Genomic DNA, 27,945 nt, shown 5'->3' on the forward strand with positions numbered 1-27,945 from the left:
ACTGTTACCAAACTGGGTGGTTCTGGTCTGGGATAAGAAATGATCCTGTTCAAAGTAGAGTAAGCAAACATTAGCTTGTCACTATCCCAGCTCTTCACAGGACATCCTGTCTACTGTAGACTACCAGCTTCCTAGCTAAGGGGGCATTATGCTCTGTGCCCAAGAAATTAGTTAATTGTCCCCTAATTCCTTGTCCCATAAAGCATAAAGAAATCACAGGGCAAGTCAGGGTTGGTCCAAGATTTTTTTAAAAAGTAAATTCTAGGATTTGATTCATGAAGAAAAATCAAATGTCAGAAACCTTTCACAGTTCCAAATGTTGATGGGAAACTTCTTTCATCTCTTACATAAAAGTATATTCAACACTGTCTCATGTTGAATAAATTTACAATCATCTTTTCATAACCAATCCACCCCTTTGAACCTCACCTCTAAAAACATGAGACCCTACTGTGCACATTTGGTTCAGGAATAGGGTTCTCAAAATTAGATTCATTTTTTTAATGGCATGGTATGGTAAGACCCAATAGCAATCCCAATGGGGGCTATTCATCTGGTCTACTTAGCAACGTACCAATTTGGACAGGAAAGATCTGCACCACGAACACAGCCCACCAGTAGTGGGATGAAGCAAACAGTTCCACTTCTACACACATTTCTATTTTATTATGGCAAAGGTGAAAACGCCACCTTCTCCACAACAGCAACCAGTAAAATTTATCCCAAAAATAACTTGGTACAAAACAGGTCTGTTTCAGAATTAAAAAAAAAAACCTTTACATGAGTTTTAAATCCTATTTCGAAACATAAAAGAAACAAATCCATCATTGATAGCAGAGCCACAGTCCTCTACTCCGCCCTCCAGCAAAAGGGTAAAGAATGAGATTCCTGGGTCCTGTTCCATGCAGGGAATATGTTGGCTAGTTTAACTGGTATCCATCTGAAAGAAAAAAATAGACAAGCACTATAAGAAGGTATCTTAACACACAGCAAAAGGTATCTCAGACAAGACTGAGAATGCCTCATGTCTACAGTCTGATTTGCTCTGTCCCTAAGAGACAGTGGCTGCAGGAAAGAGGCTATTCCCAACATAGTTCTGGAGCCACTCATCATCCCACATTTCTGCCCCTCTACTCACCCTGGCATTATAAGCATCCAACTGTGCATCTAATTCTTCTGCGGAAAGCTGTTGTTTCGAATTTCTTCCAGTCCCTCTGCCTCGTCCTCGATTGCCTCCACGACTGCCTCTCCGGGTGCCACCTCCACCACCAAAACCTCCAGAGCCACGGTTTCTAGTCATTCCACCTCTATTTACACTAAATGTGAAGTTAAAAGGAATAGTGTTCACTCTCACATGCCTGGAAAGACTCCCCAAAAGATTACATAGCCCTGACTTGATTCCAGAAAGCCAAGAACTAACCTCTGTGCAGGTCTTCGTTGTGTGTCAATCTGTGATGTAACAAGCTGAATATTCATAGGGCGACCTGCAGGAGAGGAAGAGGGGAAAAAAATCACTGTTCTATGGAACAATTATACATTGCTAGCAATGTTCTAGGCTCCATGCAAATAACACTGGATGGGTACCTTGTTGTCTCATTCTAAATACAAACATGGGAAAAGACTGGAAAATATTTGAGAAAGACAAATGGCAAGAGAGAAACCACCAACCTCCTCTTTGACAAAGTTAAAACTGGGTAAATATTCAATAACTTTTTCTTTGGTGGAAATGGGTGGAAGAGGGAAATACACCTGGCTGACCTAGTGGAAAAAAGATCCAGTACCTTTTTCTTTATCATTATAGCCCCGCTCTTTGAGGTGTACTATGGTGGTTCTGGGAAGGCCTCACAGAAGTGAATCTTCAGGAAGGATCTGAAGGAGGGGGTCACAAGAGGTTGGTCCAGATGTATGGGGCAGCACGAAAGGTGGCAGAACGGAAGAGAGAGACAAAGCGGGCAAATGCAAAGTGTGCTCGGCCAGAGTGGGCAAATCATATTCCTACACGGGCAGATGACAGCCCCATACTCCACAAAACGTAGCACCCAGCCCTTCAATGATGGAAGGCTCAACTTACCATCCAAAGGGACACCATTATACTGTTTCATGGCCTTCAGAGCGTCTGCTTTTCGCTCAAAGTGAACATCTGCTGTCCCTAAGCTCCGGCCAGACCGATCATAATGTACAGCTGCCTTTTTTAGAGTTCCGAATTCAGCAAATAGTTCCTAAAAACAGGAAAGAAAGGAAAAATGACTAACAAGGCTCTCTCCTATAACGTCCAAGGAAGAGGACCCCAGTAATATTTACATTAGGAGTTATGTTCCTGGAAGGGAACACACATCTAGGGAGGAGAGGGTGGGGAGAGCGGAACAGCAACTTCCAAAAGCAGCTGGGCCTGTCCCGGGTCATGCCAACTTTGGGGCATGCCCTCTGTATGATGCTATGGGCCAAAGAGTACTTTGCCCAGCGGAGAGGGGAATAATATTCAGCGGCTGTCTTTTCTCAAGGAAGAAAAACCACTCTTAACAAAAGAGTGTTCTAAGAAATGAAGAAAACCTCCAGGTCACAGAGCAAGGGAAGCTTTGCAGGCCACTGTAACAGATTTAAGGGCCCATTGATTCAATAGACCTGATCCCAGACCCACCCCCAGAAGGCAGATTCTGGCTCACCTGCGTTTCCCTCTCCTCCTACTCAAGCCTGCCGCAAAGTCTGACGTCAAGCGCTGCCATGGAAACTGCCCTGACCTCACGGCAGGCTGGGAGTTGGAGAGGGAACCCAGAGTGTGGGGATACTCCGGCCGCAGGCACACAGCGGGAAGTGGAGTTCACCAAAAGCGGTTTCCAGTGGATGCCAGAAACCACCTTAAAAAAAGTGTTGACACACCATGAGTGCTTGTCTGCCTTGCTCTGTCCTCCCACAGCAAAGCCGTATGGCTGGGCTCGAGGAAGTAGGACCCAGGAAAGCCTGGCATCCAGTCCCAACCATTTCCAACCTCCAAAGTTTTAACTCCTGGAAAGGAGTTTCTTAACAGGAAAGAGGTTAGATTTTTTAAAAAAGAGCACTGTTTTTTGACTTAATCCTGAAACAGGTGCTTTGTGGATGCCCATTTCTATACCAGAAGAATGAGCATCGGACATATTTTGATGAAGAGCCAATTAAGGTTACAAGGCTGCTGCTTCTTTGCTCTTTTAGCCTGAGAGAAGCTACACCTCCTCTCTCAAACCTAGCGTTTTCAGCACAACAACGAACGACACAAAAATCTGTCCAGGCTCAGTCACTCTGAACGGCCTCAAGAAGCCTGGGAAGCAAAAATCCCGGCCTACGCCAGTTCCCCGCAGCCCTCACTGCACCCTCAGCTTTACCACTGACAGCCTGGGCTCCAGAAGGAGGGATGAGGACCAGTCACCTGCAAGGCCCGTGGGGGGTCGGGGGAACCCCGCGCCGTGCACTTGGCTCCCGACAAGGGGGCTTCCGCGGGAGCCGCCGCACTCCTCACCTGAATATCCGCATCTGAGACCCCGAAATCCAGATTGGAGACCAGCAACTTCCCACCGGTCTCGACGCCGGCCCCGCCTCCAAAGCCGCTGTCGAACAGGTCGTGCTGCCACTTATCTGGAAGCTGCTTCGGCTGAAACAAACACAAAGGTCGGCGAGTCGTCCCCCCACCCGGCCGGGGCCTGGCGGGTTCTCCTTTCCCTGGGCCCCCTTCTCGCTCCCGCTGGCCCGGGCGAGGGGGGCAGGCGGTCGCCTTCCCGCCCCCACGTTCCCGCCGCCCCAAGCAGGCCCCAGTTCCCGCCCTGAAGGTAGCCATGAGGCTCCAGGCCTCGGTGGCCCATCAGAAACAAAAGGCCTCCGGGGGGTGGGGGGTGAGGGTCGGCGATCCCTCGGTCCTGGGTCAGCCCCCCCCACCCCCGCACGCCCCCACACAAGGACCCGGCCTTTCCCCTTCTGCGCCTCGGCCTCCCAGGGCTCAGCCCCCTCAGCTCCTCGGCCGGCCCGCTCCGGCCCGCTCGGCCCAGGCCCGGCCCAGCCTCCCGCTCTCCCCAGGCTGGCTCACTCACTCGGCTGTAGGGCGCGGGTCGGTTCCTGCCGCCGCCCCCGGCGCCTCCGCGGGCCATGGCCGGCCTGTTCCGGATGGGCCCCCCGCCTCGGCTCACGCGGGCGGCCGCCTGAGCGCCCCCGCCGCCGCGGCCGCCCTGGGCCCCGGCCCGGCCTCGGCCCCGGCCCCCGCCGCGTCCGCCCCGCTGACTCCGGTTGAGTTTAATGATGTCGTCCAGGGACATGTCCATCTTGTCGGCCATGGCGGGCGCGGAATCGGGGCCTCGGCACGAACCCCGCGCGTCAGCACGTCGGTACGTCACTTCCTTCGCGGCCGAAGGTTCAGGGCGCTTCCGGGACGCCTGGGCTTGCCTCCGAGTTGTCGGCGCTCGGCGGGCGGACCGAGCTCCCGGCAGAGCCTCGCTCGTCCTCTGCTCCGGCCGCACGCTGACAGCCGCTGCCCGGACCCCTGCGGCCCTTTTTGTACTTGTCGCGAGGGCGCCAACGGAAGGGCGCGAGCTCCGGGAGCCAGGCGCGAACCCAGGTGTGAACTCTAGCAGGGGGCGCTATAACTCGGGAGGGGGCCTGCCGCCCCCGGGAGGAGAAGAGAGCCCGGGAGCGGGGACGGGGGCGGGGCCGGGGCGAGCCCGGGGGCGGGGGCGGGGCGGGGCCGGGGGCTACCGTGGGGCGCGAGAGAATTCGGGGGAGCGGGCGCGTAAAGCGAAGGGCCTGGAGTCCAGTAGGGGCCCCCGACGGAGGTGGGGGCAGCATAAAGAAGGGGCTTAGACTCAAGGGAGAACTGTGACTGGAGGTGAGAACTCGGGGTGGGGGGGAAGCCCCTGACTCAAGTGGGAACTCAGGAGGGACCTGGGTCCTGCGCTGGCTGAAGCCCAGGCTTGCCTTAGGTGTGAGGCCTGAACCCGGTGGGAATTCTGGGGAGGGGGCGGAGTCACGTGAGCCTGGGGGAGGGGGAGTAAGCGGGGCCGCCCCAGGAAGAGAAGGAAACTGATTTGGGCTCCCCTGCTCCCCTGCTGCGAGTGGAGATTTCTTTAGTTTTCATGTTTTCTCCTTGATTCCGTTCGAATCGGTGAAGCATTTCTTAAGGGCCTGTTGGGTGCTGGGAATCCAGAAACCAAAACGGAACCACCCTTGCCCCTAAGGGGCTTTTATCCTACCGGGGTGACGGTCGTGTTCTCATCCCAAGACAAGACGGCTCAAATCTTAGTTTTCTCTAGGAGTTGGTGCTTTCATAGGTTTACAGGAAATCCTTCTCTAGCAGGCCATTGAAGCCAGGAGACCAGATGTCACTGCCCCATTCTAAGGATAAGGACACTGAAGCTCAGAGAAATGAAAAAGCGAAGGGTCGCATGTGTTGCACAGCTAGAACGGAACCTTGGGTCTTCAGGCTGTCATTCCCGTGTGCCAGGAAGTGGTAGAATCTCGAATGCACGGGGAAAGGATTTTGGAAACAGCAGTGTTCAGGGAGAATTAAACTTTGAACGATTGCTTTATTTTTATTTGTTAAAATATGCTTTATTATTTTGTCATTGATTCTTTTAGTGCACAAAATTTTCCTCAAGCCTTATCCCACTGGAAGGAGGAAAAGAAGGGAGTGAGTATAGACAGAACACAGACTTTTACAAGGTGAGCAATCTATTCTCCTTCCATCTTTTGTCCCAAGCTTTTTTGTTTTGACACCTTATAATGATCTACTTTACTATGTACGTCTATAGTACGTATATAGACATGTATCCGGTCTATACACATAGACGTATGCATATGTCTATGTGTCTGTGTGTACACATACACACGTGTATCTGTAAAAACTTCCCAGGACTTCTGTATAGCATACTTTTAAAAGTGAAAGTTAAAAACAGTTGATAACTTTTGTGCTTTTTAAAAAAGCCTTTAGGAAAAGCTTAGTGGATCACCATGTCAAACCCCTTTCAAATAGATAGGAAGCTCTCTGTTCCTACTTGTTCTGTTTGGTTCTTTCAAAGCTTCTTATTGGAAGTATCAAGCATTTTTCTTGGCAAGAAAGAGCAAGGAAGGTGAATCTTCTCTCTAGGACAAGTCTTTGGCTTTGTTTTTTTGAACTTCAAGTAGGTAAAGGTATAGTCATCCCATGACATTCTTGAGGGATAGGGCCTCTGGGCCCCTGAGAATGTGAAAAACCAGGAACAACTCTAGGCCCTACTCCCAAACCTTTATTTTTAATAGTTCAGATTATATTTATTTAACACACAAAACAACACACTGCATATGTTTTTAAAAAGTTGCAATTTCTACATGAGAGAGAGAGCAGTATCTTGTACACTTTGTAGCTGCAGCAACTGCTTCGTAGATTTCCTTTTGCAAGTTGCAAGATTAAAAAACCATTGCTGGAGAAAATCACATGATTATCTGGATTGTAGAGAGAAAAAGAAGAGGTGGTCCTAAAGAGTGCATAGCTCAGGGAAACTTTTAATGAAATGTAACTTTAAAATAAATTTATGTGTATATACTTATGGTAGCAAATGAGAAAATAGAGTAATACTACTATATAGTTTTTATACATTTGTGATTTACTAATTTTTTTGGTTTTTTTATATACACAAGTCATCTGAAGTTTTCTACAATACACTGAAAATCTCCAAAAATTCCCATTTAATTATTGATGGCCAACCTTCGAATGACCAAAACCTGGAATGTGAAACCCATAAATGTCTAGGGATGACTGTATTCCTAGTAAGCCTCAAAACTATTTCTTGGCAAAAAGACCATTCCCTTTGTGTTGCTGTGCCTCCTGCCCTTTAAAGATACCTTGTTCCCCTAGATTTATGTTAATTACAAATCTCAAGCAATGAGGAACAAAGACATAATTAATGTACTTAGTTACTACCTTTACCCAGGTCTTTCACCATGGAATGGATTGTCACCCGTAACCTCTACCCAAATTGGTGTCCTCCCCAGACTCTTCAGCAAAGTAATCTCCTTTCTCCTTCCCAGGATACACACTCACCATGAAGGTGAAGATTAAGTGTTGGAATGGTGTAGCCTCCTGGCTTTGGGTTGCCAATGATGAAAATTGTGGTATTTGTCGAATGGCTTTTAATGGCTGCTGCCCAGACTGTGAGTACATCTCTCTCATCATGTTGCTCTTGCTTTTACTTTCTTCCTTTCATTTGGATTTTTTCTGCGTTAGTATTTACTAATGGGTCCCAATCAAGATGAATTCATTGAATGAATTCATTTCTTATTGCATAGGTGAAGGAAAGTCTCAGCAGTCAACCAAGGGCTATGATGCTTTTGCAAAGAAAGTATCAGGCTTTTGACCAAAAAGATAGGCTGATTTGGATGTTTTTGTGTATGTCTATTTTGCATAATGAGCAAGAAATTAACTCTAATTATAAAAACACAATAATCAATTGGTTCTGTAGTCAAAAAAATTCTTTGAATCAGACATTTAAGCCATAATCTAGGATGGATATGGATTCATAGGACTATAGATCTAGAAACGAGGAGTCTTCGGTTCTGTCCTTTGTTTTTACAGGTGAGGAAACTGAAGCCCAGGAAAATTAAATGATTTGACTGAGGGCATACCAGCAGTCAGCATGGGGGGCAAGGGGTGATTTTTGTCTTGGTCCTCTTGACTACAGAGCCTGTGCTTTCTATTGGTCCATGCCTCTTTGGTTTACATTTGTATGCTACTTTACAGTTTGCAAAGTTCACACTCTTACAAAAACTGAATGCATGTGCAGCTTGAGCATTGCTGTTATTGAAACTTTTGGACCAGATGTGTGGTTTCATTAGTATAGGAAACTACGAAGAAGAAAACTTGTAACAATACAAAAACCTCTTACCTGATTTGCAATTCATTAACTCTCCTTGGGGAACCTAGAGGCTTAGTGTCTTGCCTGACATCAAACATTCAATAGGTATCAGACATGGGCCTTTATCTAGAACCTACTAACTCCTTAGGCCAACTCTCCATCCTTTATACTGTGATGCCTCACATCATAGATTGTAGAATATTGGTCAGAAACAGGGCCTCAGAGAGGCGAATGAATTAGCTCATGGTCACCCATTGGGAAAGGACGCTGGGTATATGTGTAGGATCAGGGGAGTGCTTTTTAAAAAGAGACTTGAAGACTGATAGGTGGCTTCTTATCTGTGCTTGTTTGAATAATTTATGGTTCTATGATTGTGTGATTGTGTTACTAAGATAGGGAGTAGTCTGACTCATTTCCAATTAATAGAATAACCCCTAGGGAACTGTCCTTATGTACCCTATCTTTTTTTCCAATCTCTATTCCTTTCTCTAATTTTCCTCTACTCATTCTCTTCTTCTTAAATCTTCCTTGACCTAGTAAACCTCTCACAGAATCTACGTAACTCTCCTTTGTTTCTTTATGGAACTGATAGATTGCAGGACATAGATGTGTGTGTGTATTCGTCCTTCATTGACAAAGACCATGCCATCAGAGAAATAATGATATGACTTGCACTTGACTTTGTTTTGAGTGAGGGAGGGCTGTGCAGGTCACCAGCCTCACTTCTCCTCCAGAGCCATCTGAATCCAGTGACCAGATATTCATCAGGATGACTGGAGATGACCCAGGATGAGACAGTTGGTGTTAAGTGACTTGCCCAAGGTCACACAGCTAGTGGGTGTCAAGTGTCTGAGGTGAGATTTGAACTCAGGTCCTCCTGACTCCTGCACTGGTGCTCTATCCACTGCACCACTTATCTCCCCTAGGACATAGATATTGAGATGGAAAGGACCTTAGTTGTCATTGAATCCAGTTCCTTCATTTTATACATGAGGAAGACCTGAAGAAGGTAAATTTTCCTAGGGTCACATAGCTAATGAGTGTATGACTTGGGTTTTAAACTTTAAGTTATCCTGACTCAGATTTAGTATGCTGGCCACTGTGTTATACTGTGTCTTTATCCTACTCTTTTGAGGCCAGTTCAAATTCTGTCTCTTTCATGAAATCTTCCCTGAAGTTTTCTTCCTTGGACCTTATGTAGCTTTTTATTTGATAATTATTTGTAGACATCTAGTCCCTTCCCACCCACAATGCTGCAAGCTCTACATTGTTGGAGTTGGTAGGGAACAATACCTGGTTTCTTCTACTCTTTTACTACTACCACTTGACCATGTGTGATTCTGGAATTGATTTAGGATTAAGAGAAGTCATATCATATAAGTAAGGCTGTCAGAGACATTATTAAAAAGTTGATTGTTTCTAAGACTAGACTACCAGACAGCAGTAACGCAGCTTTGTTACTCTTGTAATGTGAAATTTGATACTATTAATAATTCAGTGTAAATACTTTTTTCTAGCCTTTAGTTAAGGTAGTAAAACTTCATTCTGCCTTTTTTTTCCTTTCCCTGTTCTTCTCTCCTTCCCCCCCTTGTTTTAGATGCATCATTTGGGAGTGTGAGCTGGTAGTTTTGCAAATCATTAACCCTGCATAGTTTGTATTATTGGCTGAAATGATGCCAGATATACTTTTAAAAAATTGTTAATCTTTCTATACTAGAAATTTCAGCATGATCTTTGACTCTTTCTTACCTGCCATATCCAATCAGATATCAAGTTCTGGCAATTCTGCTTCCCAGATATCTCTTACATCTATGTCCTCACTATTCAAACAGTAACTCCCCTGGTTCAGGCCATCTTTACTTCTCATCTGGAGTAATGTAATATCTTCCTAATTGGCTTCTTAATCTCCAGTCTCTCCTTCACATTAATGCATAATCTGATTGGGGAAGAAAAACAGGAATCAAGATCTTCAACTGTCTGACTTCAGGCTATCTTTCCAACCTTATTCCCTTTTTACATGCTTTCTCTTAGACTGCTAAGTGATCTCCTTGATCTCTTACTGCCCTTTCCTACCGCTGTTGATTAGCACAGAGTGCCCCCCATGTGTATTATATGCTACTTCCACATCTTTTACTGTTAAAAGATCTTTTTTCTCTTCATTCAAGTTGAGCTCAGCATGTGAAGCTGTCTCTGATTCCTTCAATGATGGTACTCAAATGTCTTTTAATACATTTCTTTTCCTGGCTTTTAGACTTCTGGCTCTCAGAAAGTGGTTTAGGGATCTTTGGGGGACCCTGAGAAGTAAAAAAACTTTCCATAATGATGTTTTCATTTTTTATATTATAAATAAATATCCACAGATAATCCACATAAGCAAAAGGTCTTTGGGGGCATCCTCAACAATTTTAAGAGTGCAAAGCATTCCTAAGACCAAAAAGCTTAAGAAATGCTATATTAGACTGAGTTCTTTATCTATAGAGACCACATTTTTTTGAATCTTTTCATACCTAGCACCTTGAAAATGGTTTGTCTATAACAAAAGTGGTAAAAATGGACATTTATGTAGAGCTTAAAGGTAGGAGAGGTTATGTGATTTGCCCAAGATCACACAGTAAGTAGTGTTTGAAACAATCATTATTTCTTTTACCCTGGTTTTCACCTAAATAAAAAAAAACAACTCATCTTGACTTGATTATTTCTACCTCTGCTACCTCTGCCACACCTACTCAGATTTGCAAGTTGTTAAAAACTATTGCAGACATTTGTCTATTGTGACTTTGTGAAAAGAGTCTTAAAGTTTTAGACAGAACCTGGCTTTGAGTCAGTATACAAGAGTCAATTCATTAAAGTATTCATTAAATACTTGCTGACTGCATGGTATTTTATTAGGTGCTAGTTATATAAAAAGTTTAGTTACATTGAGCAGTCATTTAAGTAGGGCAACACACTTCAGGAACTTCAGAGGCAAAGGCAGTCGTCCTTATCTGTAGAAGTAGACAGTGTTAAGCTTGGAAGTGGAACAAAAATTCCATTTGGAGTCAGAAGACCTAGGTTTAAATTTTTGTTCTCCTTACTGATTATATGATGTTGGGCAAGTCATTTAGATTATTTGAGCTTCAGTTTTCTCATTTGTCAAATAAGAAATTTGGAGGGAGCTGAGCTTTAAAGTTCTTCAAGTTTTAAATCCTATTGTACTGTGGAAAGAAACCTCTCTGCCCTCAACAAGATTATTGTCTAGTTGGGAAACACCTTTTTCAAAGATATCAATTAATTAATTTTTAGTTTTCAGCATTCACTTCCATAAACTTTTAAGTTCCAGATTTTGTCACCCTCCTCACTCACCCTAAGATGGTATGCAATCTGATATAGCGTCTACCTATACATTCATAATAAACATACTTTCACATTAGTCATGTTGTAAAGAAGAATTAGAACCAATAGGAGGAACCACTAGAAAGAAGCAAAAACAAAAAAGAGTAAATAGTATGCTTCAGTCTGCATTCAGGCTCCACAGTTCTTTTTCTGGACCTGGATAGTATTTTCCATCATGAGTCTTTTGGAGTTATTTTAGGTCCTTACTTTGCTAAGAAGAGGTAAGTCTATCAAAGTCAGTCATCGAACAATGTGACTGTTACTGTGTACAATGTTTTCCTGGTTCTGCTCACTTCACTCAACCTCAGTTGATGTAAGTTTTTCCAGGTTTTTCTGAAGTTCATCTGCTATCATTTCGTATGAAACAGTGGTCTTCCATTACATTCATATACCACAGCTTGTTCAGCCATTCCCCGATTGATCGGCATCCACTCAATTTCCAGGTCTTGGCCACCACGAAAAGAGCTGCTATAAATATTTTTGTACATGTGGATGCTTTTCCCATTTTTATGATTTCTTTGGGATACAGACCTAGAAGTGGCATTGCTGAGTCAAAATGTGTGCACCATTTTATAGCTCTTTGCTCATAGTTCCAAATTGCTCTCCAGAATGGTTGGATCAGTTCACAGCACCACCAACAATGAATTAGTGTTCCAACTCTCCCACATCTTCTTCAGCATTTATCTTTCTGTTTTGTCATGTTAGCCAATCTGAGAGGTGTGGAATGGTATCTCAGAGTTGTTTTGATTTGCATCTCTAATCAATAGTGATTTTTAGAGCATTTTTTCATATGACTGGATGGCTTTATTTCTTCATCTGAAGACTGCCTGTTCCTCTCCTTTGACCATGTATCAATTGGGGAATGACACTATAGTTTTATAAATTTGACTCACTTCTCTATATATTTTAGAAATGAGGCCTTTATCAGACACTGACTGTAAAAATTGTTTCCCAGCTTTCTATTCTCTTCTAATTTTGGTTGCATTGGCTTTATTTGTGCAAAAACTTTTCAACTTAATGTAATCAAAATTACCCATTTTGCATTTCATAATGTTCTCTATCTTTTGTTTGGTCATAAATTCTTCTATTTTCCATCAATCTGGCAGATAACTCTTCTTTGCTCTCCCAGTTTGCTTATAGTATTAAACTTTATATCTAAATCGTGTACCCATTTTGACTTTAACTTGGTATAGGGTGTAAGATGTTGGTTTGTGCCTGGTTTCTGCCATACTTTTTTCCAGTTTGCCTAGTAGTTTTTGTCAAATAGTGAGTTCTTAATCCAGAAGCTAGAGTCTTTGGGTTTATCAAACAGTAGATTACTATAGTCATTGACTACTGTGTCTTGTGTACTTAGCCAGTTCCACTGATCTACCACTATTTCTTAGCCAGGACCAAGTAGTTTTGATGCTTGCTGTTTTATAGTACAATTTAAGATCTAGTACAGCTAGGCTACCTTCCCTTGCATTTCTTTTCATTAATTCCAATTCCCTTGATATTCTGGACCCTTTGTTCTTCCAGAAAAATCTTCCAGATTTTTTTTTCTACCTCTATGAAATAATTTTTTGATTGGTCTGTTTAAAGTTTGATTGCTGTGATAAAGTTTCATTGCTATGGCACTGAATAAGTAAATTAATTTAGGTAGAATTGTCATTTTTATTCTGTTATCTCAGCCTACCCACAAGCAACTGATGTTTTTCCAGTTTTTTAGATCTGACTTTAATTTGTGTGAAAAGTATTTTGTAACTGTTTTCATATAATTCCTGAGTTAGTCTTGACAAGTAGACTCCCAAATAGTTTATAATGTCTACAGTGAATTTAAATGGAACTTTTCTTTCTATCTCTTGCTGTTTGGCTTTGTTAGTAATATATAGAAATGCCAGTGATTTATCGGGATTTATTTTATATTCTGCAACTTTGCTAAAGTTGTTTATTATTTCAAGTAGTTTTTTAGTTGATTCTCTAGAATTCTCTAAGTATACCATCATAGCATCTACAAAGAGTGCTTTGTTTCTTCTTTGCCTAGTCTGATTTCTTCAATTTGTTTTTCTTCTGTTATTGCTAAAACATTTCTAGTACCATATTGAATAACTGTGGTGATAATGGACATCCTTGTTTCACCCTGATCTTACTGGAAGTGCTTCTAGTTTATCATTCTTACATGTAATGCTTGCTAATGGCTTTAGATAGATGCTACTTATCATTTTAGGGAAGACTCCATTTATTTCTATGCTCTCTAGTGCTTTTAATATAAATGGGTGTTATATTTTGTCGGTGCTTTTTCTGCATCTATTGAGATGATCAAGATTTCTGTTAGCTTTGTTGTTGATATGGTCAAGTATGCTGATGGTTTTCCTAATATCAAACCAGCCCTGCATTCCTGCTGTAAATCTTACCTGGTCATAGTGTATTATCCTTGTGATAAATTGCTGCAATCTCTTTGCTAATATTTTTTTTTAAATTTTTGCACATGTATTCACTAGGCAAATTGGTCTGTAGTTTTCTTTCTCTCTTTTGGCTCATTCCGATTTAGATATCAGCATCATATTCATATCATAAAAAGAATTTGGTATGACTCCTTCTTTGCCTGTTTTCCCATATAGTTTATATCGTATTGGAATTCTGGCAGCTGAGTTAGCTCACAGGTTGTTGTGTTCATCCTTTGTTGCCGAAGAAGACCATGCCATCAGAGAAATGATGACATGACTTGCACTTGACTTTGTTTTGAGTGAGGTAGTGTTGTGCAAGGTCACTAGCCTCACTTCTCCTCCAGAGAATTTTTAGGAAATAAACATGATTAAAGACACAAGCAGGGAAACTAGATTATACTTAAAAGCACCACAGTTCTTGAAATAATATCAGCACTGTCATATATGTACAGCAAATGGCATAGCATCTAAATCCTTTCAGGAATTTTAGGGAAAGATATAGGAAAACTATTGGTGATCTCTCTGTATTCCTTTCAGAATTAGATAAAACTAACAAGAAGATAAGGAAGAAGTTGATTTTTAGAAAAGTTAGATATGCTCAGTCTCTGACAATTAATAAAAAAAAGAGATAGGTAAAAAAAAAACTATTGAACTGATAAGTAAAACCAGGAACTAGTTTTAAAAATAGCAAATTTGAGTTTAAAAAAAGGAAACTGATACCAGCTAAAAATGAGAAAAGTTGACAAACATAACAGATTAAGTACAGAAGATCCAGAAGGAGCTGAACATACTAGCATAATGTTCAACAAACATAATGGCTCCACCTGCCTACTGGGGTAAGTATTATTTAACATATCCTTGAAAAATTGGAAAGCACTCTAGCAGAAATTATCTTTGTCTCAGGAGTTTCTTTTTTAAAAATCCTTTACAGGTTTGACAGTCTAGTAAAGCCCATGGGCTCATGGGGCAGCTAGGTGGTGCAGTGGATAGAGCACCAGTGCAGGTGTCAGAAGGATCTGAGTTCACATCTCACCTCAGACACTTGACACTCACTAGCTGTGTGACCTTGGGCAAGTCACTTAAACCCAATTGCCTCATCCTGGGTCCTCTCCAGTCATCCTGATGAATATCTGGTCACTGGATTCAGATGGCTCTGGAGGAAAAGTGAGGCTGGTGACTGCACAGCCCTCCCTCACTCAAAGTGCAAGTCATGTCATCATTTCTCTGATGGCACAGTCTTCTTTGGCAACGAAGGATGAACACACACATCTAACACATATAGACTCTTTATAATAATGAGTAAAAAATAAAATCCACAGTTGAATTGCTAAGTTTCAGTTAGAGATGAGTGAACATAAGATATAATTTTCTTCCCATCCAAATTCATAGACTCCTTCAGATCTATGACTTAGATGAGCATCTCATATTAAATAGCCTAGACATAACAGATCATAGTGTAACCATATTAGAGGAATGAAAGGAGATATTTTTCCATGCTTTAGACAGGAGAAAAGTCCTTTACAAGAAATGAGAGGATTAGGAGGTAAAGTTGAGAATTTTGATTGCATAAAATTGAAATGTTTTGCACTTAAAAAAAATCATTTAAATTCAACTTGATGAATTCAACTGAGGGAAAAAAAAACCTTTGTAGCACATCTATCAGAGAAAGGTCTAATATCCAAGATATTCCCCAAATTGGCCCCATTTTATGCTGAGGTAGTCAGAGGTTAAGTGACTTGCCCAGGGTCACATAACTAGGAAGTATCTGAATCTGAATTTGAACTCAGGACTTCCAGATTCCATTGTTCCACCTAGAAGCTTCTCTAGATAAATAGTCAAAGGATGTGAATAGACGTTTCTCAGAGAAAGAAATCCAAACTAAAAATAGCCACATGGGAAGAAAAAAAAAGCTCCAAATAACTGAGAATGCATGAAGAAATCATTTATCAAATACTGTGTGCCAAGCACCTGGGATGCAGGTTCAAAAGTAAGACTGTCTCTGCTTTCAAAGAGCTCACAGTTTAAGGGGAGGTGGGGGTTGGGGGAGTGGGGTGTGCACAATGGAAGCTGCTGGGCAGATAGAAAGATTCTCCACCCTGTTTTTAAAGTACAAGGACAAAGCAGGTGATAATGCCTCTTTAGTGTCATTTCCACTAATAGAATCGTATCATTTCCTGATGTTGACAGTGCCAAAGCAGTAGCCAGACTTCATCTCCACCAGGGCTGTTTTCCAGGATGGTAGCTGATGGCACATGGGGTCAGAATCCTAGTCTGTCGTGCATCACGCCTCAGCGATGGTTTTCCTAAAGTACAGGTCTGATCGTGTCATCTCTTACGCAGTTAATTCTAGTGACCTCCAAAGTAAAGTACAGAATTCTCTGGCATTCAGAGCCCTTCATAACCTAGTACACATGCTCAGCTTTCCAGCCTTGTTACACCATATACCGCCTCCACCATGTACACTTTGATCAAATGACACTGGCTTTCTTACTGTTCTTCAAAAAAGATACTCCTACCTCTCAACTCCTGGCATTTTTTCTGGCTGCCCACCAGTCCTGGAATGCCCTTCCTCCTCTTTGTTTACTGGCTTCCTTCAAGTCCCTGCTAAAATCTCATCTACATGAAATCTTTTCCGACCCTCTTAATTTTAGCGCCTTTCTTCTCTTAATTGTTTCCTATTTTTTCTGTATGTAGCTTGTTTGCACATATTTGTTTGTTGGTTCCCCTATTAGATTGTTAGGGGAGGAAGTGTCTTTTGCCTCTAATATTCACAGTATGTAGCCCAATGCCTGGCATGTAATAGGAGCTTAATAAATGTTTCTTCACAGATAGACTGGCAGATTGTTAAACCTTTCCCCAATTGATAGACACCTCCTTAGTTTTCAGTTCTTTGCTGTAACAAAAAACTTATAAATATTTTTATATAGAAATCCTTTTTCTCCCTTTTCTTTCTTTCAGGTATAGGCCTAGTAGTAGTATTGCTGGGTGAAAGAGTATACCTGTTTTAGTTACTTTGGGGACATAGTTTCAAATTGCTCTCCAGAATTGTTGAACCCAGTTCCTGTCTCTACTAACAGTGCCATTATTGGAGCACCACATTCTAGAAAGGACGTTAACGAGTTGGACGGCATTCATTCAGAGAAGAGAAGCTAATATGGTTGGAGAGTCTTAGGTCCTGCTGCGTTAGAATGAGTATTCATATTGGAGATGTTTATCCTAGACAAAAGAAGTCTTGGAGGTTTGGGGGGTAGTACAGGGCATGATAGTTATTTTCGTTATCTTGAACCACTGAGGATTGAAGGTAGAACTCAGAGCACGAAATCGGTAGAAGTTGCAAAGAACTGAACTTTGAGTTGACTTAAGGAATGTATTCTTTTTATAAAACAAAAACAAAAAGACAAAAAAGAGAACATTTCCATTTATACAGCACAGCATGAAAAGGATTCAACATAAAACCATGAATTTCCATTTCATGCTGTTTCGCCTTTTTTGGAAAAGGTGTAATAAATGCTGCACATCATTTTCGAAGCTACCCTGCCTTTTTGTGCTTCCTTCTAAGCTTTCTTTTGTTCTCTCCTGTGTACTTGTTATTTTTTTCCCCCTCCCTTCCTGCCCTGCCCTAGAGAAGGCTACCTTTAGATACAAATATGTATAAAACTATACTATACACTTATGTAAACAGAGTTTTTTTAAAAAATGACTTATTTATTTTTACTTTTCAACATTCTCTTCCCTAAGATTTTGTTTGAAATTTTCTCCCCTAATTTCTCCTTCCTCCTCCTCAAGATGGCATGCAATCTGATTATACATATACATTCATATTAAACATTTTCACATTAGTCATGTAAAGAAGAATTAGAACCAATGGGAGGAACCTTGAGAAAGAAGAAACAAAACAAAAAGAGAACCAATAGTCTGCTTCAGTTGACACTCAGATTCCGTAGTTCTTTTTCTGGATGAGGACAGAACTTTCTTTCTCTGGGTATGGATAGAACCTTGTTTCATAGGACCTCTGTAGTTGATCTGAGTATTTATAATACTCAAAATGACTTAGTTGTTCAAAGTTGTTCTTAGAACAGTATTACTGTTACTTTGTACAACATTCTCTTGATTCTGCTCATTTCGCTCTTCATTATTTCATTCAGGTCTTTCCCTGTTTTTCTAAAATCAACCAGCTCATTTCTTTTTTTTTTTAAATTAATTTATTTAACTTTTAACATTCATTTTCACAAAATTTTGGGTTCCAAATTTTCTCCCCATTTGTCCCCTCCCCCCACCCCAAAACACCGAGCATTCTAATTGCCCCTATCACCAATCTACCCTCTCTTCTATCATCCCTCCCTTCCCTTGTCCCCATCTTCTCTTTTGTCCTGTAGGGCCAGATAACTTTCTATACCCCTTTACCTGTATTTCTTATTTCCTAGTAGCAAGAATAGTACTCGACAGTTGTTCCTAATACTTTGAGTTCCAACTTCTCTTCATCCCTCCCTCCCCACCCATTCCCTTTGGAAGGCAAGCAATTCAATACAGGCCATATCTGTGTAGTTTTGCAAATGACTTCCATAATAGTCTTGTTGTGTAAGACTAACTATATTTCCCTTCATCCTATCCTGCCCCACATTGCTTCTGTTCTCTCTTTGGATCCTGTCCCTCCCCAAGAGTGTTGACTTCTAATTGCTCCCTCCTCCCCATGCCCTCTCTTCCATCATCCCCCCACCCTGCTTATCCCCTTCTCCCCCACTTTCCTGTATTGTAAGATAGGTTTTCATACCAAAATGAGTGTGCATTTTATTCCTTCCTTTAGTGAAATGTGATGAGAGTAAACTTCATGTTTTTCTCTCACCTCCCTTCTTTTTCCCTCCACTAAAAAGTCTTGTGCTTGTCTCTTTTATGAGAGATAATTTGCCCCATTCCATTTCTCCCTTTCTCCTCCCAATATATTTCTCTCTCACCACTTAATTTCATTTTTTAAAGATATGATCCCATCCTATTCAATTCACTCTGTGCTCTCTGTCTCTGTGTGTGTGTGCATGTGTGTGTGTAATCCCACCCACTACCCAGATACTGAAAAGTTTCAAGAGTTACAAATATTGTCTTTCCATGTAGGAATGTAAACAGTTCAACTTTAGTAAGTCCCGTATGACTTCTCTTTACTGTTTGCCTTTTCATACTTCTCTTCATTCTTGTGTTTGAAAGTCCAATTTTCTTTTCAGCTCTGGTCTTTTCATCAAGAATGCTTGAAAGTCCCCAATTTCGTTGAAAGACCATTTTTTCTCCTGAAGTATTATACTCAGTTTTGCTGGGCAGGTGATTCTTGGTTTTAGTCCTAGTTCCTTTGACTTCTGGAATATGATATTCCATGCCCTTCGATCCCTTAATATAGAAGCTTCTAGATCTTGTGTTATCCTGATTGTATTTCCACAATACTTGAATTGTTTCTTTCTAGCTGCTTGCAATATTTTCTCCTTGACCAGGGAACTCTGGAATTTGGCCACAGTGTTCCTAGGAGTTTCTCTTTTTGGATCTCTTTCAGGTGGTGATCGGTGGATTCCTTGAATACTTATTTTGCCCTCTGGTTCTAGAATCTCAGGGCAGTTTTCCTTGATAATTTCATGAAAGATGATGTCTAGGCTCTTTTTTTGATCATGGCTTTCAGGTAGTCCCATAATTTTTAAATTGTCTCTCCTGGATCTGTTTTCCAGGTCAGTTGTTTTTCCAATGAGATATTTCACATTATCTTCCATTTTTTCATTCTTTTGGTTTTGTTTTGTGATTTCTTGGTTTCTCATAAAGTCATTAGCCTCCATCTGTTCCATTCTAATTTTGAAAGAACTATTTTCTTCGGTGAGCTCTTGAATCTCCTTTTCCATTTGGCTAATTCTGCTTTTGAAACATTGTTCTCCTCATTGGCTTTTTGAACCCCTTTTGCCAATCGAGTTAGCCTATTTTTCAAGGTGTTATTTTCTTCAGCATTTTTTTGGGTCTCCTTTAGCAAGGTGTGGACCTACTTTTCATGCTTTTCTTTCATCTCTCTCATTTCTCTTCCCAGTTTTTCCTCCACCTCTCTAACTTGATTTTCGAAATCCTTTTTGAGCTCTTCCATGGCCTGAGCCCATGGTATATTTATTTTGGATGTGTGGGATACAGAAGCCTTGACTTCTGTGTCTTTCCCTGATGGTAAGCATTGTTCTTCCTCATCAGAAAGGAAGGGAGGAAATATCTGTTCACCAAGAAAGTAACCTTTTATAGTCTTATTTTTTTCCCCTTTTCTGGACATTTTCCCAACCAGTGACTTGACTTCTGAGTTTTCTTTCCACCCCCACCTCGCCTCCAGATCCGCCCAGCCAGTGCTTGTGGTCTGAGATTCAAATGCAGCTCCCCAGCCTCAGGGCTTTGGGTGGGGGCAGGGCTGCTATTCAGTGTGAGATTAAGTTCAGGTGCTCAGGTGGGGCAGGCCCGCTACATGGGGGCTCAGTTCCCTCAGGGGGTTTATGCAGAGACCTTCAACAGTAGATCCGAACTCCTGCCTGCTTTGGGAGCCCCAGTCTGCTGCTGCCCCTGCTGCTGCCTCCCGAGGGGGCCTGAGTTATGGGGACACCGCCACTCCCCTCTCGGCCACCCAAAAAGACTCTCTCACCAACCCTTGTCACCTGTGGGTGGAGGGACCTGCGCGGCTGCTGGAGATTCTGTCCCTGAAGCCTGCTCGGATCTACTCCTCTCGGTGTTGCACTGCCAAGGCTGGGCTGGGCTCTGCTCTGGTCCAGTGAGTGACGGACCTTTCGCGTCAGGTTTTCAGGGCTCTCTGGAACAGAAATCTCCTCCGCTCTGTTGTTCTGTGGCTTCTGCTGCTCCAGAATTTGTTGGGAGTTCTTCTTTACTGATATTTTATGGGCTGTGGGTTCAGAGCTAACGTATGTGTGTCTTTCTACTTCGCCATCTTGGCTCCTCCCAACCAGCTCATTTCTTATAGCACATTAGTATCCCATCACAATAACACAACTTTTTTAGCCATTCCCCTGTTGATGGACGTCCCCTCAATTTTCAGTTCTTTGCCACCACAAAGAGAGCTGCTGTAAATATTTTAGAACATATAAGTTCTTTTCCTTTTTCCCTAATAATCCCAGGAAACAGACCTAATACTAGTATTTCTGAGTCAAGTCTATACACAATTTTATAACTCTTTGGTCGTAATTCCAGATTGCTCTCCAAAATGTTGGGTTAATTCACAGTTCCACCAAGGGTGAATTAATGCCCTAGTTTTTCCATATCCCCTCCAACATTTGTCATTTTTTCTATCGTTTTAGCCAATCTGATAGGGTGTAAGATGACATCCTAAAGTTATTTTAATTTGCATTTCTCTGATCAGTAGTGATTTAGAACATTTTTTGTCATATGACTATATGTAGTTTTGATATCTTCATTGCAAAACTGCTTGTTCATATCCTTTGACCATTTATCAGCTGGGGAATGACTTATGTTATAAATTTGACAGTTTTTTTAGTATTTGAAATATATATCATTATCTGAGAAACTATAAAAATTTTCTCTATATTTTTTGTTTTCCTTCTATTCTTGTCCACATAAATTTTGTTTGTATAAAACCTTTTAAATTTAATGTAATTAAAATTATCCATTTTATACCTCTCAGTGTTCTCTATCTCTTGCTTATTCATAAATTGTTCTACTCTCCATAATTCTGATAGGTAATATGTTCCCTGTTCTAATTTTCTTATGATATTTCCCTTTGTGTCTAGGTCATGTATCCATTTTTGACCTTATCTTGGTAAGTGATGTCAGATGTTGGTAAACGCCCAATTTCTGCCAGATTGCTTTCCAGCTTCTCCACCCTTTTTTTAAACAGTGAGTTCTTATCCCAAAAGTTTAAATCTTTACATTTGTCAAACACAGGATTGCTATAATCATATGTTACTGTGTATTGTTTGTCTGCTCTATTCCATTGATCTATCCCTCTATTTCTTAGTATCAGATAGTTTTGATAATTACTACCTGGTACTACTATACCTCTTTCCTTTGTTTTTTCCTCATTAATTCCTTTGATGTTCTTGACTTTTTGTTCTTTCAAATTAATTTTATTATTTTTTTCTAGCTCAGTAAAAACTTTTTTGAAATTGGTTGTGGAGATAAGAAGGAACTGACTGTGTGTGTGTGTGTGTGTGTGTGTGTTTCTAACTTCGAACTGTTGAAATTATGTTGGGCACTGAATGAGTGTACTTTATCTCTTAGGAAGAAAATTATGAACTTAAACAATAACAAACGTGGACATTTCCATGTTTAAAAAAATAGAAAAATACAATATAAAACTGAATCTCTTCGGTGTAGCTTGAGTTTTTTAAAAAATTGTCCTGTGTTCAACTGCAGTTATCTCTACTGCCCTCCTTGTCCAAACCCCTTCTGCACTTTTCTGTCTTCTGTGCATTTTTTAAACATTTTTGTATCTAAAGCATTGTTAGTACTTGAAAGTGTCAGTACTCCCTCCTCCCAAAAGAAGCCCTCCCTTGTAACAAAGAAGCATAGTCAAACAGAACAAATTCGCACTCTGTTGTGGTCTGAAAACATAAAGTCTTATTCTTAACCTACAGCCCAGTAACTCTGGTTAAAGGCCGGAAGCACGCTTCATCGTTCTGGAGTTAGGGTTGATCAGAATACTGAAGTCTTTCTAAGTTGTTTTTGTTTACAGTATTGAAGTTCTATAAATTGTTTTTCAACAGTTATCCTAATTTTTGATTAAGTATTTTGTAGACATCCCTTTCCATTACCACCACCCCAACTGAACAAACAAAAAGTTGTTTTGCTCTATAATGTTAGCATTGTATGAATTATTCTCATTCACTCTCATCAGTTCATAGAGATCTTTACCAGTCTCCTCTGAAGTTGTCCACTAATTGTCCTTTGTCCATTAATTTAGTCAATTTCTCAAGCATATAAGTACATACTCTGTTCTGGGACACTGTGCTAAGTGCTAGAATGGTAGTTCTAGAAGTTGTTCTAGTTTACTTTGCATCAGAGGAACCTAGCATTTTGGTAGTTGCTCCATTTCTTAGGTCATGAATGTTGTTGTTGAGTTGTTTCAATTGTGTCCTGGCTTTCCATGACTCCATTTGGGGTTTTCTTGGCAAAGATCCTGAAGTGGTTTGCCATTTTCTTTTGCAGCTCATTTTACAGATGCGGAAACTGAGGCAAACAGGGTTAAGTGACTTGCCTAGAGTCACATAACTAATAAGTGTCTGAGGCTGGATTTGAACTCAGGTCCTCCTGATTCCAGGCCCACTTCTGTACCTAGTTGCCCTATGGCATGATGACATTACATTACAGTTATACAATAATTTGTTTAGCAATTCCCCATTCAAAGGACCCCCATTCTCCCCACTCTGATTTTTGGTTTCTGATTTTTGGCTCCTATGAAGAATTGCTCTAAATGAGTTTTACACATATAGATAGATCCTTTTTCTCTTTCTTTGATTTCTTGTGGATATTCACCTACTAGTAATGTGGCTGGGTCAAAGGGTATGTGTGGTTTGGTAATTTTGGGGATCTTGTTCAGATTGCTTTCCAAAATGACTGGACCAATTCACAGTTCCACCAACAGTGTGCTGGTATTCTTGTTTTCTCATAACTTCTCCAGCATTTGTTATTTTCCCCTTCTGTCATGTTTGCTGATCTGATAAGTGTGAGGTAGGATTTCAGGGTTACTTTAATTTGCATTTCTTTAATTATTAGTCATTTGAGCATTTTTCAAAGGATTTTTGTAACTTGAATTTCTAACTGCCTTTGACAATCAGTTTTCAGTGAGCATACCTGCTGTGTTGCAGATATTTTGCTAAGGGCTGGAATGGTGGTTCTTTAAATTGTTCTGGTTCTCCTCCACTTTGTATTATAGGAACCCATAGTTTTGCTAGCTATTCCATCAGTCTTCCCAAGACACAAACATAGAAATTTGTAAAGTTTCTCAGACAAATTTTTTAGAAACATCTGACAGATGACAGTGTGTTACTGGCCTCTCTCTAAAGCTACCTCGAGCATAAGAGAGCTCCAGCTATTGAGGGTTAAGGCAGCCATCAGCCAACAGCATCATTTATGTATTCTTTGTGTGTAGAGCTCATTACTGTAGTAGGCAATGTGGGGGATATCACAGAAAAGAAGTGTTGGGGAGACAATATATACTTGTGAAAAAGACTTAATATTTAACCTGGAGTAGTTTCCCACTCATCAAACTCTCTTGTGTTCCATACAATAAGATCCAAAATGCTCTTTCTTTCTGTCACTCAAGACAAGAAAAAGAATCTTTGAGATCCCAGTGGACAGTCCCTTGTAGACTTGATTAAAAATACTTCCTTGTTCTTCTGTTTTGTTTTCCCTGAAGATGGCTCTATTTCAGCCTCATTAACGATATTTATGAAGTACCAGTGGGACTTTTGGTTCCATGTAACTGTTCTGAAACTCAGAACAATAATCTGTACACTTGAGACCCCATAGGATTCTGTATTAACAATTAGGCATATATTAAGGGGCTTCTATGTGCCAAGCACTGTGCTAAGAGCTGGGGATATAAAGAAAGGGAAAAGACGGTCCCTGCGCGTGAGAAGCTAATGGGGGTGATAACAAGCAAACAACTATGTACAACCAAGGTATATTCTGGATAAATAGGAAATCATCAACAGAGGGAAGATACTAGAATTAAGAGGAATTGGGAAAAAGCTTTCTGCAGAAAGCGAGATTTTAGCCAGGACTTGAAGGAAGCCAAGGAGTGGAGGAGGAAAGAGAGAGCATTGTAGGTATGGGAGACAGCCAGAGAAAATGCCTGGAGCTAAGAAATGTCTTGTTTGAGGAATGCCAGGAAGGGTGGAGGTGTGTGCTAGATTATGAAGAACTTGGAATGCCAAACAAAAGATTTTATATTTGATCTTGGAGGTGATAGGGAACCATTGGAGTTTATTGAATAGAGAAATGACAGTCAGACCTGTGCTTTAAAATCACTAGTGACTGAATGAAGAAGGATGGATTGAGGGAGGAAAGACTTGAAACAGACCTAACACCAGGCTGCTGGAGTATTCAAGGTGTGAGGTGATGAGAGCTTGCACTAGAGTGGTGGCAATGTCAGGAGAGAAGGGGACTTTGGAGAGATGTTGTAAAAGTGAAATCGACTTAACTTGGCAACAGTTGGGATATAGGGAATGAGATATTGAGGAGTCAAGGACACCAGGGTTTCAGGCCTGGGGAACTGGGAGATTGGTGGTTTCCTTGACAGCAATAGGGAAATTAGAAAGACAAAAGGGTTTGGGGGTGGGAATGGGCCACTTCTTGAGGCAAGGTTGACTTAAAAAAATAAGAATCAAGAAACCGGAACCCAGACCAGAGGTATTTCTTGAAGTTTCACAGAAACTCACTTGGAAGGGATCTTGAACTCCTTAAACTAAGTAGGAATCGTTTCTTCAACCTTCTCAGTGTTTGAAGACCTTCATTGTACAGGGAATCCACTGACTATTTCCACAGTATCTTTCACTTTTTAAAAAGTTTTATTGATATTTTTTATTTTTACATTGCAATCAGTTTCACATGTATATCCCCAGTGAAGTTTCCCTTTTAACAAAAGAAAAATCAAATCAGCAGATATTTAGCCAGGCAGTATGTTAAGTACTAGAGATACAAAGACTCAAAGGAAGCAGTACTTCTAAGGAGAGAGAACCCTCAACAGTAATTTTGGGAGGGATGACTCTGGAAGCTGGGGGATATCAGGAAAGATTTCATGGAAATGGTGGTACTTGAGCTGAGTTTCAAAGAGATGAAGAGAATATATTTCACACATGAAAGATAAATCTGAAACGGGTATGAAGATGGGAGATGGAATGTTCTATCTGAGAAACAGAAAGAAAGCTAATTTGGCTGGATTGTACATTCAGAAAGAAGAGTAATATATAGTAAAGCCAGAAAGGTAGTTGGGGCCAAGGTTAAGAAGGACTTTATATGCCTAACAGAATTTAAATTTGATTCAAGCAGCAATAGGGAGCCACTGGAGTTTTTGATAATGTAATGACATGGTTCGATCTCGGCTTTAAGAAGATAAAGTGTGCTGTTGGAGGATAATTTAAAAGAAAGATTTGAGGCAGGAGGCTAGTACAAGTGAGAGGTGATGCGGTCCTGAGCTAGTGTAATGGCAGTGTTTGGAGGGGAAAAAGGTAAACCTTTGTATACCACTGTGCTAAGGCTTTGAAATTATTCCGCATTTGATTTTCACAGTCCTTCAAGGTAGGTGTTGTTATAATAATCCCCATTTTACAGCTGAGAAAACTAAGGGAAACAGGTAAAGTGACTTATCTAGGATTGCACAGCTAGTAAAAGTTTGGGGCCAGATTTGAAGTTGAACTCAGGCTTTCCAGACTCCAGGCCCATCTTTCTGTCAACTTTGATACCTAGCTACTTTGTATGAGTTAGAAAGAAGGGTTTGGAATTTGAGATGTTTTGGAGATAGAAATGAAAGTTGGCAACATGGAATAAGATAAAAGTAAGGTGTCAAAGATAATACAGGTTGCAAACTAGGGTGACGGGGGGGATGGGTGGTTCCCTCAACAATAATAAGAAAGTTTGAAAGAGAGGTGGATTTCAGGGGGAAGGAGGTGTAGGAATAATGATTTCTGTTTTGTAAGTGTTGAACTTGAGATATCTATGGGACATCCAGTTTGAAATGTCTGTTAATTGGTATGTAGAGAATAACTAAAAACTCAAATAACTCTTAAGCAGAGAAAAAAATGACATGATTGTAGTGGGCTCAAAAGATTGTAAAAGCATCCAGTTAACCATGTCTGACCATCATAGTCACATTTCGTACCCATTATCCCCAATCTCTCTGGGAGAGATTGGGAGTTTCACTTATTATCATTTGCATTTCTCTTATTAAGAGATAAGAAATAATATTTCATATGGTTGTTAAAAGTTTTCCGTGCTTCTTTTGAAAAAAATTTTGTTTATATTCTTTAACCTGTTAATCCCTTATGCTAACTTATATGTAAGATACAGTATCATATCTTTATGTCTTATGCCTATAGATATTACATCTACAAATTTTTCCCCTTATCTTACCAGCATTAATTTTGCTTGTCCAAAAGCTATAGCATCTCTCACCAAATCTTTCTTCTCCAGGTAAACTGCCTCATCTCTTCAAGCTATCATTGTTATTAACTTATCACCCTTTTCCTAAAGATGGAGGGGGAAAATATGGCAGTTTTGTGAATGAGAAAAAATGGGAGCCAAAGAAATTCTCCAGGTGATCCCTTGAAGCCCCACCTCAATAATATTTTTTTTTAATATAGTTATTTGCATTTGTACATATTCTACAGAACATACCAAGAAGATGGGGCTAAGAGATTTTCCCCAATTTCTAGGTGGGAGAATGTAGGAACTCTGAATTCAAAGTAGAGACAAAATTTCTCATTCCTGCTGGCCTATTTTAGAGTGTATGAAATTTGTATCTCCAAAAAAGGGCCAGTTGATAATGCGAACTAAGCTCTCAGGTAGTCTCAGTTTAAAAGGGTGTGAATGTTTTGCACATAGTAGACACTGAACAAATGTTTGAATTAAAGATAAAGAAATAAAATAGTTGAATTTAATGTACTCAGTAAATTATTACTTTAGATGATGAACTTGATTCTTCTGACCTAAACAATTTTTTTTTTAATGGCAGGTAAGGTGCCTGGGGATGACTGCCCCCTGGTGTGGGGACAGTGCTCACACTGTTTCCACATGCACTGTATACTCAAGTGGCTTAATTCTCAGCAAGTGCAGCAGCATTGTCCCATGTGTCGCCAGGAATGGAAGTTCAAGGAGTGACCAGTACCTTCTATGACATCTGCCTTCTACCTGTCATGTGGTGAAGAACTCTGTAACCTTGGGCTTCTAGATCCTGAGGCACAAAAAGGAGTAATTTTTACACTCTTGTGGGCCTTGAACCTTTTAATAGGAACCTTAGACCACCCACATAATAGGAAGGACGTGGGGAACAGGATGGTCATACAGTCACCTTTAACCCTCTTTGCTAGTGGATAGAAGCTGGTGTGGTTTGCAGGATTAGGCTTCTTTGATTATGAGGGTTGGAAGAAGGACTAGACTTGATTTTGTTTTTTTCCACTGACATTGTTGAAACTTTTTATCTTGAGAACTAAAATTCATTAAACTATCTAAGCCTTGCTAAAGACCCCTAGGGCCCTCAGTTCTTTGCTTAATAGGTTTATAAGCCTCTGATGTGTTTTGATATGAAAATACTCATGAATAAACATTTCTGTGAAACACCA

The 27,945-nt window shown here is 40.9% G+C and overlaps 2 protein-coding genes across 4 annotated transcripts; one reads left to right on the top strand and one right to left on the bottom strand.

Moving 5' to 3' along the window:
* Positions 1–644: 644 nt before the first annotated feature.
* On the bottom strand, positions 645–4,391 carry ALYREF (Aly/REF export factor). The gene is made up of 6 exons (XM_072645352.1): positions 4,056–4,391; positions 3,491–3,622; positions 2,072–2,219; positions 1,421–1,484; positions 1,139–1,316; positions 645–940 (listed from the first exon to the last, which is right to left on the bottom strand). Exons 1-6 carry the CDS (start codon positions 4,293–4,295, stop codon positions 926–928), a joined length of 777 nt encoding a protein of 258 aa, XP_072501453.1. The 5' UTR covers positions 4,296–4,391; the 3' UTR covers positions 645–925.
* On the top strand, positions 4,231–27,945 carry ANAPC11 (anaphase promoting complex subunit 11). 3 transcript variants are annotated; one of them, XM_072645354.1, is made up of 4 exons: positions 4,441–4,576; positions 5,593–5,676; positions 7,021–7,143; positions 27,339–27,945. In XM_072645354.1, the coding sequence occupies exons 3-4, from the start codon at positions 7,035–7,037 to the stop codon at positions 27,482–27,484; spliced, it is 255 nt and encodes an 84-aa protein (XP_072501455.1). In that variant the 5' UTR covers positions 4,441–4,576; positions 5,593–5,676; positions 7,021–7,034; the 3' UTR covers positions 27,485–27,945. The 3 variants fall into 3 exon arrangements, with proteins under 3 accessions (XP_072501454.1, XP_072501455.1, XP_072501456.1); XM_072645355.1 differs by lacking the exon at positions 4,441–4,576 and adding an exon at positions 4,705–4,843; XM_072645353.1 differs by lacking the exons at positions 7,021–7,143; positions 27,339–27,945 and having other exon boundaries at positions 4,231–4,576.

Source organism: Notamacropus eugenii, chromosome 2 (genome assembly GCF_028372415.1).
Source record: "Notamacropus eugenii isolate mMacEug1 chromosome 2, mMacEug1.pri_v2, whole genome shotgun sequence".
Classification (NCBI taxonomy): domain Eukaryota; kingdom Metazoa; phylum Chordata; class Mammalia; order Diprotodontia; family Macropodidae; genus Notamacropus; species Notamacropus eugenii.